Here is a 16,081-nt window from a genome sequence, read left to right on the forward strand (position 1 = left end):
TGTCCTTCCCTTGGAACCTCTGGAATGCATGAACGCTGTAAAAAATGCATGCATGCGTGTGTGTGTGTTGTGTCGACACTGGGAGGCAACCAGCCCCCCAGGAGGGGGAGAGGACTGTGATTAGAAATGTTTCCTCAGTGAAACCTGGTGCACGTTGAAGGCTCTTTAAATGTATTGTGTTTCAATGTCTGAACCTCGAAAATAATTTCATAAGAAGGGTTTAGTCGAAGGTTTTGTTAAAGGAATGTGTTGTCATGTGGCTTCATTAGTTCCGGAAAGAATAATTAGTAATAGTTTTTCAAAACGTTTCTTTTATGTATAATCATGCAAAGTAGGCATTCGCTTATTAAATGAGTGACCATGAAACTTCCCCCTTTTATCACTTACAAAAATAATTTACTGTTTTTCAAGTTTTCTGAAGCTGTCCAGATAAATGTATGTGGTCATTGCTTTTGGGGAACTCGGGACAAAACAGAGATAAATGTGTATTTTTATGTATTCTCTCCACTACTCTGAAAGAAGACGTTAAAGGAAATTGATCAGTGGACGACTCAACTAAATAATATAAATGTACACACGCAATCCCTTTAAAGACACAGTGTTCGTGCACGTCACTCCGCAGTGTCGTTCCCTCCGCGTCCAGTGGAGGGCAGCAGCGAGGAGGCGCCGGTTGCTGTTGATGCTGAGGAAGCTGCTGCTCCACTTCTGCATCTGAGAGGAGGAGGAGGAGGAGGAGGAGAGACGAGCTCCAACTTCCTGTGTGCGCGACACGGACCTCCGCCTCAGCCGAGTTCAGCCTGGCCGCCTCTCCGGGAGGCGTCTCTGCAGACCGGTCGATCAGGGGAGCACCGTGCAGCACCACCAACACCACCTCCACCTCCAGCAGCAGCAGAAGCAGAAGCAGGAGCCGCGGGCCATACATGTGGATTATTTTGGGTCAAACCGTGCCCGCCTCCCCGCTCCTCCGCCTCCGGTACCGCGGATAGCGTGAGCCGGAGCGGGTCAGCTGGCCCCGGTGCACGCCGGTCCCCCTCCCACCCAACACCCCCCCCCCCGGCCTTCGTCACCATCACCCGCCTGGGTGTCCGCTACGAGCCCCTCACCCCCCCACCCCCGCCCCCCTCCTCCTCCCGCAGGAGCGAGGGAGAGAGAGGAGGGGAGCCCCGGCGCAGCGGCGCGCCGCGCATGGTGCCGCGGGGTCGGCGGCAGCGGATGAACCAGCCGGCGCGAGCCCAGCGATGGCTGTCCTCAAACTGGCCGACCAGGTTAGACCCGCTTAGCCGTTAGCTTAGCATCGCGCGCAGCCCTCAGCCGCCCGCTGCGGAGGAAAAAAAACTATTTTTTGCTGTTGTTTTGTTGTGTCAACGTCTTTTTGTGTCGCCAACTTTCGGGGTGAAACGAGAGGAGGTCGAACAACGCGTTTCTGCGCGCGCGGACCGAACGCGCGACACGTCCGTTAAATACTCGCGTGCTCTCTTTTTTTTTTTTTTTTTTTTTTTTACATTTATTACGCCTTTTGTCGGTGTTCCGTTAAAACGCGGACCGCCCGCTTCACTCACACTTCCTGCTCGGTCTCCTTCCGCCGAGCATCACGGCCGCAAAACACGTCCCCGACGGATTTGATGTTTCATCTAAAGGACGCGTTCAAATTACCAACAAAAAAAAAGAGTTTCGTTCGACCAACGTCTTAATTATAACTAGAAGACTATTTCTGATAAGATTGAATAACTAGAGGGATCTCGCCTCGAGGTCTATTTAGTTTTTGTCACGTGATGCTGGTCGGCAGCTTGAAGTGAGAATTGAGCGCCTCTGTTGAATCAGTCAGGAACGAGATGAAGTTTTGACCAATGATTCAATGTACAATCATTTTTTTTTTTATATTTCTTTCAATGAATTCTCAGAAAATCAGACAAACGTGAGGAATTGACTCATTGTTGCGGATAGAATTTGCTGCATCATGCCATGACGTTTAGGTTTAGTGAAGAGGTTCTAGCAAAAGTAAACGTCCCACTGTGGAAATACTACAAGTAACATGTGCTGCATTTAAAGCCATCGATCATATGTTTCTAGATTCATTTCACTGTGTACGTTGTATTTTAACTGGTTACATCAACGCATCATCTTCTATAGGACCATTAGTTTATAGCGTGTCTCAAATAAAACGACCTGTTTCTGGCTCTGTGACGATGAGTTTTACAAAGTTTGTTAACAGAAGTCCAGCTTTTTCTCAACACATGAAGGATAGAATAGGGATAAAAAAAAAACTGTTTCAATTAAGTAACTAAAGCTGTCAAATGTGACAAAAAGGGTACACAGTACAGGGTTTTCCTCTGAGTGCAAGAACCTCACGATTGGACTGAAGTGCAGTTCTTGTCCTGGCATCTAAAGAGCGTTGCAGGCTCATCAGATCTGTGGTTAACTTCAAGGAAGGGAAGGCCCGTATCTCGGTTATGTAACTCAGAACTGTGGCACTTCCTGTTTTCAGACGACATGCCGATGATGATGACGATAACTTGGCGAGCGAGGCAGATTGTTTCTGTCTTTTCCTCCAGCGCTGATTTAGAGTCAACGCTGCTTTTGTTTTTTTGGGGATCTTAAAAGGGGGGGGGAAACAAGCATTTGTGCTCAGCTGGTTTGACCTGTTGTGCAGAGGTCAAGGGTCAATTTGGAGGAAAGGTGTCCAGATGTACCTTTACTGCAGTGCTATACTGTCATTTTGAGATCCTCATTGACTACTTTACTACAGACCGATGCACAGATAACCGTCCGATGTATCAGCTTCCCCCCCCCCCCACCCCCCCTCCATAGTTTCGGTCGGTGCTGGTAATGCGCTTGAGGAAATCTCCGCCGCCTCCCCCGGGTCACCATGGCGATTTCAGACCAGGCGCCAGCTGGGGTCTTTTTAGTGCTCACGGGGGGGGGGGGGGGGGGGGGGGGGGGATTGTGTGTGTCTGTTGTGTGTCTGCGAGTGTGTGTCTGAGAGAGGGGGGGGGGCTCCTTCGCTGCTCGCTCCGCCCTCGGCCTCGGGTCACCGCGCTCAAGTGAACGAGGATTAAGGCCGTGTCACTTCTTCACCGCCTCCACGCTCAGGTGTTACGGGGGTGATGGCGAGCAGGTGCCACGTGGCGGGGGCCCCCCAAGGCTTCAGAGAGCGTTTAAAACAGACGATTGAACGCTTCGTAGCTGTAGAAGAAGGAATAAAAAGGGAAGTGGATCTAAATATGAACCGCTAATACATGATGGCTTACTGTTACCCGGGGGATCTGTGATGCGAGGATGTGGCATTACACCGGTGTCAGAGGCCAGAAGGCAGGGTGGGGGGGTGGAGGCTGGGGGTTGGCGGGGGGGGGGGGGGGTGACGAGGAAGTGGCATCACTTCGTTCGCGGCGCGTACTCGCTCCGTCTGTTCCTTTTAAAGCAGAAGTGAAACGCTCCGCTGCGGTTCCCCTCGCTCTCGTTTCTGAGAAGGATCGCTGTGCAACAGGAAGTGAGGCACGCAGGAAGTGAGGCACGCAGGAAGTGAGGCCGATCTCCTTCGCGTCGGACCCCTCAGCAGCACCTGATGTTCACATTAGATGTTCTTAGTTAATGCAGAATACGGATTGTATCTCACGCATGTTGTTAATCATACTGTACATTTATAATATCATTCTAAACGTACGGCCTGCTGCTGAATCATGTCACAACAGTCACTTTCGCCTTGTTGTTTTGTCATCAATTGCACATTTAATACTTTTATGTCAGAGGATTACGCTTTACCAAATTAATTTTTTTCTAGAACAGTACTTTTACTTTTCAACATTTTATGAAGAATACTCCACGTGGATGCTTATAAATACCTAATAGAATAGTAATCTAAACCTGTATGCATGGTTTAAAAATGCAGCAATTCAATTATCTCCCCTCACATTAATGGGGAAGTCGTTATTTTATTCTACTTTTATTTACTTCTATTTGGAGTAGAACTAGGACGCGGCATGCAAAGAAGGTTTCAAGTACAAATACCTCAGATTTGCACGAAGGCTAAGTGCAGTTCTCTTAAATGCGTCACGTGGTTGTCTCTTTTTATTTAATCTCACCCGCTCTCTTGTGTTCCGGTAAAACCAACAGCACACTGGTATCTGAGTGTGTTTAGGGCCTCTATTTACCTCCTATCTGTGATCTGGTAGAGAAAATAAGGGCTTCAGAGACACGACCTTCATGACGGCCTTTTGTCCGCGCTGTCATTTATACTTTTTGAGTGTCTCCCACGGCGACGGGTTCTCCGCTCGCATTCCGGGCCGATCCCAAAATAAAGGAGTGAGAGGAACTGTGAGGAGGAAGAAGAAGAAGAAGACGAGTTGGTATTAAAAAACGTTTTTGTGTGCAGCTTCCAAGTGGGCCGCGGTCTAGAAGTAGCTCCAGCTTTTGTAAACACTGCAGCTCAAAGTCAAGCAGCTGCTCCCACACGCACACACACACACACACACACACACACACACACACACAGGGATATACCGTGGGAAGGGCCGTGCCCGTGGTGTCCGTCCACGCTCCTCTGGTCACGTGTTGAACCTTCTCTCCCCTCAGCCTCCTCTCATCCAGGCGATCTTCAGCGGAGACCCTGAAGAGATTCGAATGCTCATATACAAGTCAGAAGACATCAACGCTCTGGTGAGGACACGCACGCACGCACACACACGCACACACACTCCAAAGGTTAGTCTGAACCCCACTATCACGTTTAAAGGAGACATGTGCCCAGTCAGGTCCATTCTCATAGCTTAGGTTTCCTCTGACATCCCTGGTTTACAAGCTTCAGGCCCCACTTCCCCCCCCGGGGGAGGGGGGGAGGGGACTGCAGGTTAAGAGTCAGCGAAGCCGAAGTTCAGATTGCGCGTTCGTAGACAAACACGCGGACACGAATGCCTCCCACGCGCCTGTTGCCGGGCGGCGCAGGATGTGTCAGGTCTCTGGCGGCGGGACGCACTCGGTGACGTGGGCGCACGGGGGGGACAAAGGCCGCTCAGACGCGGACTCGTCTGTGAGCTGACATGTTTACTGACACGTCACACTTCAGCAGTCTGTTATCATCTGCTGGTGTTTGGTTTGATGCAGAGGACAGAGAGCGGCGCTGCGGCTTGTTCTCTAGATTTCACAATAAGAGCTTCTGCTTCAGCTCTTATTGTGAAATTAAAATGTGTCCCCTTTGGTGGCCTGTCAGTTAACCGCTACTATAAAAATGTGCTAACGTGCACAAGGCCGCAGTCAAACCACAGAACTCACCAGTCTCATGTTTTAATCATGTTCAACCCCCCCCCCCCCACCCTCCCCCCTCCTCCCTGCAGGATCCAGAGAAGCGCACGCCGCTGCATGCAGCCGCCTTCCTGGGCGATGCCGAGATCACGGAGCTCCTCATTCTCTCTGGTGAGATTCCCCCCCCCCCCATACTCTCTGACTTCCTCCTTCTGGCTGCTGCACTCGAAGCCATTGGCTCCTACAGAGGAAGTCAACATTTGAATAAACAGTCTTCCATTTAAAATACCTCCGCAGACATTAAATAAACGTGAGTAAGTGGCACATTCTGCACTTTACAATGTGAAGGAACTTGCACAGGACACACAAAATGCAAACTTTACTAGTATACTATACTTTCATTTTGGATCTCTTTACTATTTCAATAAACCCATTTTTTCTTGGGGGATTTATTGTATTATAAGTTCAGTATTGTCTTACAAACTCTGATAAAGACCTGTTTGTGTGTCAGCAGCTACTTTTTCACTCATTCTATATTAGTTATCTCATTTTTCCTTTATTTGACGTTTAAAAAGGGTCCTAAATGTTAGTGGATGTGACTCAGGACTGTTTGCTTCCTACCGGCCGCTCACGTGCACGTTGTGACGAGCGCATGTTAAACTCAACGTTAACTCCCCCCCCCCCACTGCAGGGGCTCGGGTCAACGCCAAAGATAACATGTGGCTCACCCCCCTCCATCGCGCCGTGGCCTCCCGGAGCGAGGTGAACACACACACACACACACACACACACACACACACACACACACACACACACACACACACACACACACACACACACCCCTGCATGTTAAATCCGGTGTCAGAGAGACGAGCGCGTGCTCCGCCCACATCGGGCCGACTCGGCCTCGGCACGCGTCAAGAATGCGGCTCGGCGGCGCGGCCGATGGCGGCGCGTCGCTGCCGGGGCCCGAACAAGTCCTCCGACGTGGAGTCGCTGCAGCAGGAATGTTGGAGGCGTGTCGAGGATTTCTCCCACATGCCCCCCGGGCCTTTTTACGAGTGACTTTGCTTTGTAGGGAAATATGTAGTAGTCCGAAGTCAGTACCTTTTTCAATTAGTATTTACTAAAGATGCAGTAAAACTAGTAAGGTGCAGTTTATCTTCAAATATAAACACAAGCACATTCATATTTAAATGTATTAGTCTCAAGATTTGTGTCAGTTTTCTCTTGAGTGTTTAAATCTTGTTACATTTTGTTACATTTTGTTACATTTTGCATCGACTACCAAACTGTTCCAGACTCATCGCACTCCCTCCTCCTCTTCTCCCCCCCCCCCCCCCCCAGGACGCCGTGCGGGTTTTGATCCGCCACTCGGCCGACGTGAACGCGCGGGACAAGAACTGGCAGACGCCGCTGCACGTCGCCGCCGCCAACAACGCGCTGCGCTGCGCCGAGGTCATCATCCCGCTGCTGAGCAGCGTCAACGTGTCGGACCGCGGCGGACGCACCGCGCTGCACCACGCCGCCCTCAACGGCCACACCGAGGTACCGCCTGGGGGGGGAGGGGGGGATTATTCAGAATGGGCCGCTCTCCTCCTTCACCATCAGGCGGCCCTTTGTGCTATTTTCGGACTCGGGGGGGGAGGGGGGGGGGGTTGGAGGGAACAGGTGGGCGGCTGCAGCTGTGTCATCGGGGCTCTCGCTTTCGGCACTGTTGCCGAATCTGAGATGAACAGCGAGAGGTCGGGCAGGTTTCCCCTGATCTTCATGGGCGCCATTTACGCCGCCGCCGTTACGTAAAAGACGTGCGTCACTCGTTTCCAGATGGTGAACCTCCTCCTCGCTAAAGGCGCCAACATCAACGCCTTCGACAAGAAAGACGGCCGCGCGCTGCACTGGGCGGCTTTCATGGGTAGGAGGCCAGCACTTTCACAAACACGCCCCCCCCCCCCCCCTCCACCCCCTCCCTCCTGAAAGAAAAGAGCGTGACATGGTCCGTTGTTTCCCCCCCCCCTGCAGGTCATTTGGATGTGGCGTGTGTGTTGGTGAATCAGGGGGCAGAGGTCAGCTGCAAGGACAAACGGGGATACACCCCCCTCCACGCGGCGTCCTCCAGCGGGAAGATCGCCGTGGTCAAACACCTGCTGAACCTGACGGTGGAGGTCGGCGCACACACACACGCACACACACACACGCACACACACACACACACACACAGCAGGACGCTGTTTTTTTTTTTCATTGCCGTCTTCCGTTGCCCCGGAAACAGATAGACGAGTGCAACGCCTTCGGGAACACGGCGCTCCACGTGGCGTGCTACAACGGCCAGGACGCCGTCGTCAGCGAGCTGATCGACTACGGCGCCAACGTCGGCCAGGCCAACAACAAGGGCTTCACGCCGCTGCACTTCGCCGCCGCCTCCACGCACGGCGCCCTCTGCCTGGAGTTCCTGGTGAACAACGGGGCGGACGTCAACGCGCAGGTAGGAGAGAGGGCGCGGCCCGGGGCGCCACGGCGTCGGACGCAAAGAGGCGCGTTGGTCGTGTCCCTCATGAGGTTTCCTTCGTTCAGAGTCGCGACGGGAAGAGTCCTCTACACATGACGGCGGTGCACGGACGCTTCACGCGCTCCCAGACGCTCATCCAGAACGGTGAGGCCCCCCCCCCCCCGAGTGCCGCTCAATCCACCCCGTCAATGAACGCCAACCAATCAAACGCTTGCTTCCAGGCGGCGAGATCGACAGCGTGGACAAGGACGGGAACACGCCGCTCCACGTCGCCGCACGCTACGGCCACGAGCTCCTCATCAACACGCTCATCACCAGCGGCGCCGACTGCACCAGGTGCGTCGGCTCGCCCCCCCCCCCCCGGCCGCCACCGTTTATTTTTGGCGCTGCGCTAAACGAGAACCCCTTTGTTCATCACGTGTCCCTCCTCAGGCGAGGGGTCCACGACATGTTCCCCCTCCACCTGGCGGCCCTCAACGCGCACGCCGACTGCTGCAGGAAGCTGCTGTCCTCAGGTGAGCCGGGCGGGGGGGGGGGGAAACGCCGCTTTTTGTTTGGCGTTGTTTTTGCGCATTGGGTCGACTTTTGTCTCTATTCATTTGAAAGAAAACAGCAACAGTAGCAGATTTCCGTGGCGAATTCCTCCCGGAGCAGAAGTCCCTCGCGGCGCTCCGGGCCAAATTCAAGTCACAACGCTGCAGGAACAAGAGTCTCTCAGTGTGATGACCCCTCTCTGGCAACACTCGTGTCTTGTTTATACCCGACGCTTCTTCTCTGTCCGACCGAAGGGGAACGCGATCAAGTGTAAACAAACGGCGGCGGGTCTTTCCCTCAGCGCCCCCCCCCCCCCCCGCGCAGCTACTGAAGGGGCTGCAACAAACCCGAAGCACAACGCCAGGAGGCCGGCAGCGTCCTGAAGGGACGTTTTGTCTGCAAAGCATGCGAGACCTGCCCGTTGTCAACCACGTGGAGCCCATTATCAGGCTGGGAGGGGCACCGCGGGGAGGGGGCGTGGGGGGTTGCGGAGGTCCTCCGAAGGCTGTTTGCACGAGTGGAAAAACCTGCAGCTCCTCCCTCCGTCTGTGTCACATGTGGCTGGCGGATATTTGCATCATCCCCCCCCCCCCCCCCCTCACACCTGTCCTTCTCTACCCCCCCCCCCCTGCTGCTCTTTGTGCTGGCCCTGTGTGTCATGTAAATGTGTCTCGTCCCGTCTGCAGGCTTCCAGATAGACACTCCGGACAGCATGGGCAGGACCTGCCTGCACGCCGCCGCCGCCGGAGGGTGAGCCACGCCGCTTATTCAGCGCACCCGAAGGGTCTTCAGTCGCATTTTGTAGCCTTTAATGTCCCCGAATAATAATAATAATAATCAACTGGAGGATGCGTGTTGGATGAGTCACGGCTCTGTGTCATTGAAAACAGGCAGAATGCACACGGGCCTTGGATTAGATGAGTAGGCTTCAATTATCACGACAACACGAATCATCATGTGGTTTAGAGAAGAGCTGCAGATTATGAATGTAAAAATAGAAAGTGAAGGAAAATGAGTCTAAATGAGCCGTTTTGTTGGAGTAAATTTCACATAAACACTGAAATAAGCCGAGAAGGAAGTTTGACCTTCATTTTTGAACTGATTCAAACTCATCTGACTTCATTCCGTATTCCTGTAACTCTGCAAATACCACAGTGGAAACATCGCCTTCTTACAAAGAGAATCAAAGCCACATTTATTCCTTCTTTTGGCTTTTTTAAGGATGAAATGTAGTTGTTTTGAAGCTGAAATGCTGGATTAGTTTCACCTTCCATCTCTGCAGTAACGTGGAGTGTGTGAAGCTGCTTCTGAGCAGCGGAGGAGACCACAACCGGAGGGACAAGTGCGGGCGGTGAGAGTCCAGACTTACATCTAATATAACTAATACTGTCTATGTTTATAAAAATACAACGTTCATCGGGTACTGTGATGTGAATGCAGAAATGAGTAATTAACCAATACAGTTGCAATAATATAAAATAATAATATAAAGGTGAAGTCCTTGTCCTCTGGTGTGTGTGAATGGGTGTAGGTGGGCGTGGCTAAAGGGTGTGTGTGTGTGTGTGTGTCTTTGTTTGTCTATTGCTTGATCCTTGACTTTATTGATTTATAACCGGTATAAAGTACATCCCCCGAGTCTGAACACCTACATATTTCTTATTTCCCAGAACCCCCCTGCACTACGCGGCCGCCAGCCGTCTGTACCCGTGTCTGGAGACTCTGGTCGCCTGCGGCACCGCGGTCAACGCCACGGACCAGTGGGGGCGCTCCGCCCTGCACTACGCCGCCGCCTCCGACCTGGACCGCAGGTGAGGCCGGTTGCCCCAAAAGGCGCGTTCGGGGGGGAAGAATTGTTTTCCATCGGCCCGGGAGGGGAGGTGTCTGCTGCCGTTTTACCGCGTACAGAAACGGCTTTTCCGTTTCCACGGTAACGGCGGTGGTGAGACGCTTGGTGACTCGCTCACCTGCAGGCCGGGCAGCACGTTGGAAGAGTCGTTTGAGGGCGTTGCTGCTTCGTCCTCTTTTATCTCACCCGTGTGTGTGTGTTCCCCCCCCCCCCCCCCCCCCCCATGCTCCTCCCCCCCCCCTCCCTCTGCAGGCGCCGCGTGGCTCTGGAGCCGGAGAGCGAAGGCGTTCAGGCGGAGAGGGAGAAAGAAGCAGCGCTGTAAGTCCAAAGAGAAAATAGTTACAAACTCACAAAAAGGGAAAAAGAAGATTTGTTCAAAAGTTTAATAGAAAGACCCTGTGTATGTAAACAAAAACATTTTTTTATTTTTTAATTATATATATATATATATATATATGAGATGTCCCGTGTCTCTGGCGTCTTGAATGACAACTGGAGATGTTCTGTGTTCCAGATGTTTGGAGTTCCTGCTTCAGAGCGGAGCGGCGGCCTCTCTGAAGGACAAACAGGGCTACAGCCCCGTCCACTACGCCGCGGCCTACGGACACCGCCACTGTCTGGAGCTGGTGAATGCACACGCACACGCACACACACACACACACACACACACACAGGGAGGAAATGGTTATGAGGCGGCTCGAGGCGTTTCCTCCATCTGCAGGCCGATCATATTTGTTCCACGATTCCATGAGTTAAATTGAACTTTGAGTGAACGTGGACGTTGTCGCTGTGACCTCCAGCTGCTGGACAGAGACGACCTTCACCAAGACGACCCCAAATCTCCCAACGCCAGGAGCCCGCTGCACCTCGCCGTGAGTCTACATGCACGGACAGATGTTCTCTTTGGGCTCTGATACAATACACACGGTTTTTGGTGCCAAAACAATACTGCTTTGAAAAAACTGTGAAAAACGTTATTTTTCCATAAACAACATTTGTAAAAGGTCTTCAGTGTTGTGCAGGAAACACAAAAAGTGACTCAATTGACCCAAAACATCTGTATGCTCACTGTAAAAAGCCACCATCTTTGACTGATTTAGTTAATGTGGAATAAATATTTAGTTAAAAGAAGACATTTTGTTCAAATGTCTGCACACCAATGTAAGTCTTAAAATGTGATCCTATTGGAGGATAAAAACAAGACGGTGATACGATGTTGAAAGACGCGTCGTCATGGGAACAGCCAGTGACGTTGAGCTGGCGTGTGTGCAGGCGTACCACGGCCACCCTCAGGCCCTGGAGGTGCTGCTGCAGAGGGAGAGGGAGGTGGACCAGGGGGACGAGGCGGGGAGGACCCCCCTGGCGCTGGCCGCCCTGCGGGGCCACGCCGAGTGCGTCCACACCCTCCTCGGCAAGGGGGCGTCGCCGCGCTCCACCGACGTCCAGTACGGACGCAACGCGGTGCACCTGGCAGGTGGGTTCACCCCCCCCCGGCACATTCTAGACCTCCACACAACACCTTCAGGTCCGACCGGCTCAGGGACCCGCCCCCTCCCCCCGAAGCAGCGTCACGACAACGTTTCACTGACCTCGAATACGCAGTAAAACGTTTAACTTGAATCCAAATGTACACGTTTTATGTTTTATTTGTGTGTATAATATAATATATATATGTGCAGTTCACATAATATCCCTGAGGACTATTGCAGCTCAGTCGTTGCATTTGTTCATCACACCACTTGATTTCAAACTATTTCCTGGTGACACGTCACATCCGACTTGTCACCTAACTGCCTATTAATAAGCATTCCTGTCTCACCCTCTGTCCCCCTGTCTCACCCTCTGTCCCCCTGTCTCACCCTCTGTCCCCCTGTCTCACCCTCTGTCCCCCTGTCTCACCCTCTGTCCTCCTGTCTTCCTGCAGTGATGAACGGTCACACCACCTGTGTGCGCCTCCTGCTGGATGAATCGGACAGTGCAGACCTGGTGGACGCCGCCGACTCTCAGGGACAGTCAGTAATGCGCCCCCCCCCCCCTCATTGATGTATTTCATTCTTTTTTTAATTCTAATCGTGAACCCCACCCGCCCTCCCCCAGGACCCCTCTGATGCTGGCGGTGGCTGGAGGTCACGTGGACGCCGTGTCGTTGCTGCTGGAGCGGGACGCCAACGTGAACCTGGCGAGCGACCACGGCCTCACCGCGCTGCACCTCGGGGTGAGCACCCCCCCCCCCCCCCCCCCCTCGTTTCTGCAGACACCAGGGTCCCCCCCCCATGAAAGGCTTTAGCAGCGTTCGGTTCTAATGAATGGATGTCTCAATGCGTGGAAATAAAATCGCAACCAACATAATCCGTTTTGAATGAGTTCCACATTAATAAGTCACATTGTTTCAGCTTCACTTTGAATGCGCCTCATTGTTTGTTATTCGCTTGCTTGTTTCAGCTTTATTTATCTACAAGTCTTGCATATTTCACATTTTTAAAAGCACAGCTAAAAGAGGTTTCAAGGTTTAACATGTGAGACCGATGTCGTCCCGGTGTCTCGGTGGTCCTGCAGCTGCTCTGCGGGCAGGAGGAGTGCATCCAGTGCCTGCTGGAGCAGGAGGCCTCGGTGCTGCTCGGCGACGCTCGGGGTCGGACCGCCATCCACCTGGCCGCCGCCCGAGGCCACGCCTCCTGGCTGTGCGAGCTGCTGAGCATCGCCTGCTCGGAGCCGCCGGCCCTCCCCCCGCTGAGGGACCACAGCGGGTACACGCCGCTGCACTGGGCCTGCTACTACGGTGGGTGGTCCCCTTCGTGCCCTGGAACGCTCACGTGGTATTTGACGTGTTCTGACTGTGTGTGCGTGTGTGTGTGTGTGCAGGGCACGAGGGGTGTGTGGAGGTCCTGCTGGAGCAGAAAGGTTGTCGCTGCATCGATGGGAACCCGTTCACTCCGCTGCACTGCGCCGTGTACGTCATGAACTAGTTTGCCACTAACTTTTTCTAACAATGCCTTTTGAAACGTTGCCTTTTTTTCATGGATGTAAAAACCTAAAAAAAAGAAGCTACTTCTCACAATCATCAAACGGTTGGATGTTTAGAAAAGCTTTCTTTCTGAAGCTGATTAATGAACCCGTGACTCCTCCCATCACTGCCTCGACCTCACAGGGTCAACGACCACGAGTCGTGCGCGGCGCTGCTGATGGAGGCGATGGGGTCGGACATCGCCGGCTGCAAAGACGCCAAAGACAGGTGAGGTGTCTGTAAAGTCGTCCCCCCCCCCCCCTCACGTCTCATATCAGTATAGTTACTAAGCGGTGGTCCCACGTCCCTCTGCCCGCGCAGGACGCCTCTGCACGCCGCGGCGTTCTCCGGCCACGTGGACTGCGTCCAGCTGCTGCTGTCGCACGACGCCGCTGTCGACTGCGTGGACCAATCGGGCCGCAGCGCGCTGATGATGGCGTCCGAGAAGGGCCGAGCCGGAGCGCTGGGTACGGATGGCGCTGGGGGTCCGCCCCCCCCCCCCCCCCCCCCCCTCCCTCCCTCCCGCCCGCCGTGTTTGATTAGTAACCTGCGGCTCTGATTCTGTCCCAGAGGTGCTGTTGACCAGCGCCGGCTGCGACCTCGGCCTGACGGACAAAGACGGAAACACGGCCCTGCACCTGGCCTGCAGCAACGTAAGTGGCGTCTCGTCCCTCATGCGTCCCCCCCCCCACCCCCCCCCCCCGGGAAGCTTCATTCATGCAGGAAGTCTCCCTCAGGTTGAGATCTGTTCTTAAAGGAGGACGAGTCTGACTTGTCCTCTGTCCAGGGGAAGGAGGACTGCGTGATGTTGATCCTGGAGAAGCTCTCTGACGCGGCGCTCATCAACGCCGCCAACGCAGCGCTGCAGACGTGAGTGAAAACGCGAAGCGCTTTGGCGCCGTCACTCTTTGGCGCCGTCACTCTTTGGCGCCGTCACTCTTTGGCGCCGTCACTCTTTTGCAACGCGGCTGAGCGTGGGCTCCTCCTCCTCTTTCAGCCCCCTGCACCTGGCGGCGCGCAGCGGCCTGAAGAAGGCCGTCCAGGAGCTGCTGTCCCGAGGAGCCAGCGTCCAGACGCTGGATGAGAACGGTAGGACGTGAACACCCCCCCCCTCCCTCCTCTACCACCCCCCCCCCCCCCCCCATCCCCCCCCAGAGGCACTTTATGGGGCCGAGCTGCTTGCGACGTGACTTCTCTGCGTCTTTAAAGGAGGGTTCCCACTGGGTGAGGGATACATGGTGGGTTAAAGTATTCTCAAAATATCTATAAAACGTATAAAAGTAAGACGATGACGGTGGGAACCCTGATTTAAACCTCAGATACAATAGAAGCTGCTTCTTTGCTTTTTATGGGATGTTTTAGTCACTTTTTGAAGCGAGATGAGTTGTGTGTGTGTGTGTGTGTGTGTGTGTGTACTCTCCTTCTTGTGTGTACTTTGTCAGCTGGCTGAACACTAATGGAAGCTGCCCCGTTCCTCCTTTTGTCTTCTGCTCCCGTTTCTGCTTCGCCTCCCTCGCTTCCTCCACGCCCCCCCCCCCCTCCCCCTCCCTCTTTTCTCCCCCCTGTCTCTCTCTCTCAGGTCTGACCCCTGCTCTAGCTTGCGCTCCTAGCAGAGAGGTGGCTGACTGTCTGGCTCTCATTCTGGCTACCATGATGCCTTTCTGCTCCCCTTGCAGCTCCGGGGCTCCCTCCCCAGGCTCCTTGCTGAGGCAGCTGCCCCCCCAGGGGGCCAGAGTCCCGGGCGCCGGCCCCCGGGGGCCACGCAGCCCGAGGGACCCCTCCGGACCCTCCAGCGAGGGGACCACCGAGAACGACTCGGAGGACTCGGAAACCTTCTGACCCTGCAGCCCCCCCCCCCCCCCCCCCCCCACACACACACACACACCTTTCAGTGCCCTCCCATCGAGGGAGGAGGGCAGAGACTCGGCGGTGACCCAGCGTGGATGTTTTGGCACCAGAAGCCCTGAAGAGCTTTTTCTCAGTGCCCCTCTTCCCCCAAAACAACAAGTGAAAACAATGAGTCGAAGAAGAAGAGTCCGGTTCCGGTCCGGTTCCGGTCCGGTCGATGCGGGTCGGCACGCTCGCGTTAACGCACGCCACAGTTTGTTCTTTCTACTCACGGAGGTCGGTACTTTAGTCTCTGCATGGTGTAGCAGCTCACCTCTAAAAAAAAAGCTTTTTTTTTAAACCTGTTTGGAGGAAAGGTCAAAGGCCGTTAAGACAAGTGAAGTGATTACGCAACACACTTCATTCAAACTTCTTCTTTATTCTAATGAGCTTGTTCTTGAGGGTTGTTTTTTTGCACCAAATATTTGACTTCAACATGGAACTGATGAGCAGGTACGGACACAGGTTGCTTTTAAGCCGACGTGTTGGATGTTCAGGAACTAGAAGACGACTGCGTCTCTGCTCCAGGAACGGATGCCGTTTTTTTATGTGCGTAAATTCCTGATTAAATGAGTAGACTCATAATGAGAACGTCTCATATTTAAAAGGCTCCACTTTTCCTGAAACATCTAAAGCTCCTTATTCATTCCAGCGGGTTTAGATCTCCAATTGAAAATAGTAATTGTGAATAAGAAATGAGAACATTGAGGACATCGGAGTGAGGGGAGGACGGGGACCAATCAAGCAGCCCCCCCCCCCCCCCCCCCCGGATTAATTACATGAAGGTAGATGAAGCCCCCCCCCCCCCCCCCTTGTCTATCTACTCTGTGTCCCGTGCCTTGATGTCGGTTCCTCTCATAAGGAATCTTAGTTTTTTGTTGTTTTTAATTCACTTACTGCCCATAAAATGTGTTAACGAACTCATGAAAATCAAGGTTTTAGTAGGGAAACTGTTCTCAGGTCAGTGGAGTATTCAGGACACAGTTATTGAGTGATTGGTATTTTTTGATGTTATTTTTCACCATGGAGACAGAACTCTGAATATAAACTAAAAGCAGAGACTCCT

At 53.4% G+C, this 16,081-nt stretch overlaps 2 protein-coding genes across 6 annotated transcripts in view; one reads left to right on the forward strand and one right to left on the reverse strand.

The window, feature by feature from the left end:
* Positions 1 to 16,081, reverse strand: part of LOC119228777 (beta/gamma crystallin domain-containing protein 1-like) — a 244,007-nt gene that overhangs the window by 185,839 nt on the left and 42,087 nt on the right. The window lies entirely within an intron of this gene.
* On the forward strand, positions 692 to 15,796 carry ankrd44 (ankyrin repeat domain 44). Of its 5 annotated transcripts, none has more exons than XM_037487905.2 (28): positions 692 to 1,265; positions 4,570 to 4,653; positions 5,328 to 5,406; positions 5,927 to 5,997; positions 6,583 to 6,783; positions 7,063 to 7,150; positions 7,258 to 7,400; positions 7,508 to 7,720; positions 7,810 to 7,888; positions 7,966 to 8,080; positions 8,177 to 8,259; positions 8,965 to 9,028; positions 9,561 to 9,629; positions 9,946 to 10,086; positions 10,377 to 10,442; positions 10,639 to 10,750; positions 10,925 to 10,996; positions 11,397 to 11,598; positions 12,049 to 12,136; positions 12,222 to 12,339; positions 12,681 to 12,903; positions 12,987 to 13,074; positions 13,273 to 13,356; positions 13,450 to 13,595; positions 13,699 to 13,781; positions 13,886 to 13,998; positions 14,126 to 14,217; positions 14,708 to 15,796. In XM_037487905.2, exons 1-28 carry the CDS (start codon positions 1,239 to 1,241, stop codon positions 14,965 to 14,967), a joined length of 3,204 nt encoding a protein of 1,067 aa, XP_037343802.2. In that variant the 5' UTR covers positions 692 to 1,238; the 3' UTR covers positions 14,968 to 15,796. The 5 variants fall into 5 exon arrangements, with proteins under 5 accessions (XP_037343802.2, XP_037343803.2, XP_037343806.2 ...); XM_037487906.2 differs by having other exon boundaries at positions 13,916 to 13,998; XM_037487909.2 differs by having other exon boundaries at positions 693 to 1,265; positions 14,805 to 14,969.

The sequence above is a fragment of the Pungitius pungitius genome, chromosome 10 (genome assembly GCF_949316345.1).
Source record: "Pungitius pungitius chromosome 10, fPunPun2.1, whole genome shotgun sequence".
Taxonomy (NCBI): Eukaryota; Metazoa; Chordata; class Actinopteri; order Perciformes; family Gasterosteidae; genus Pungitius; species Pungitius pungitius.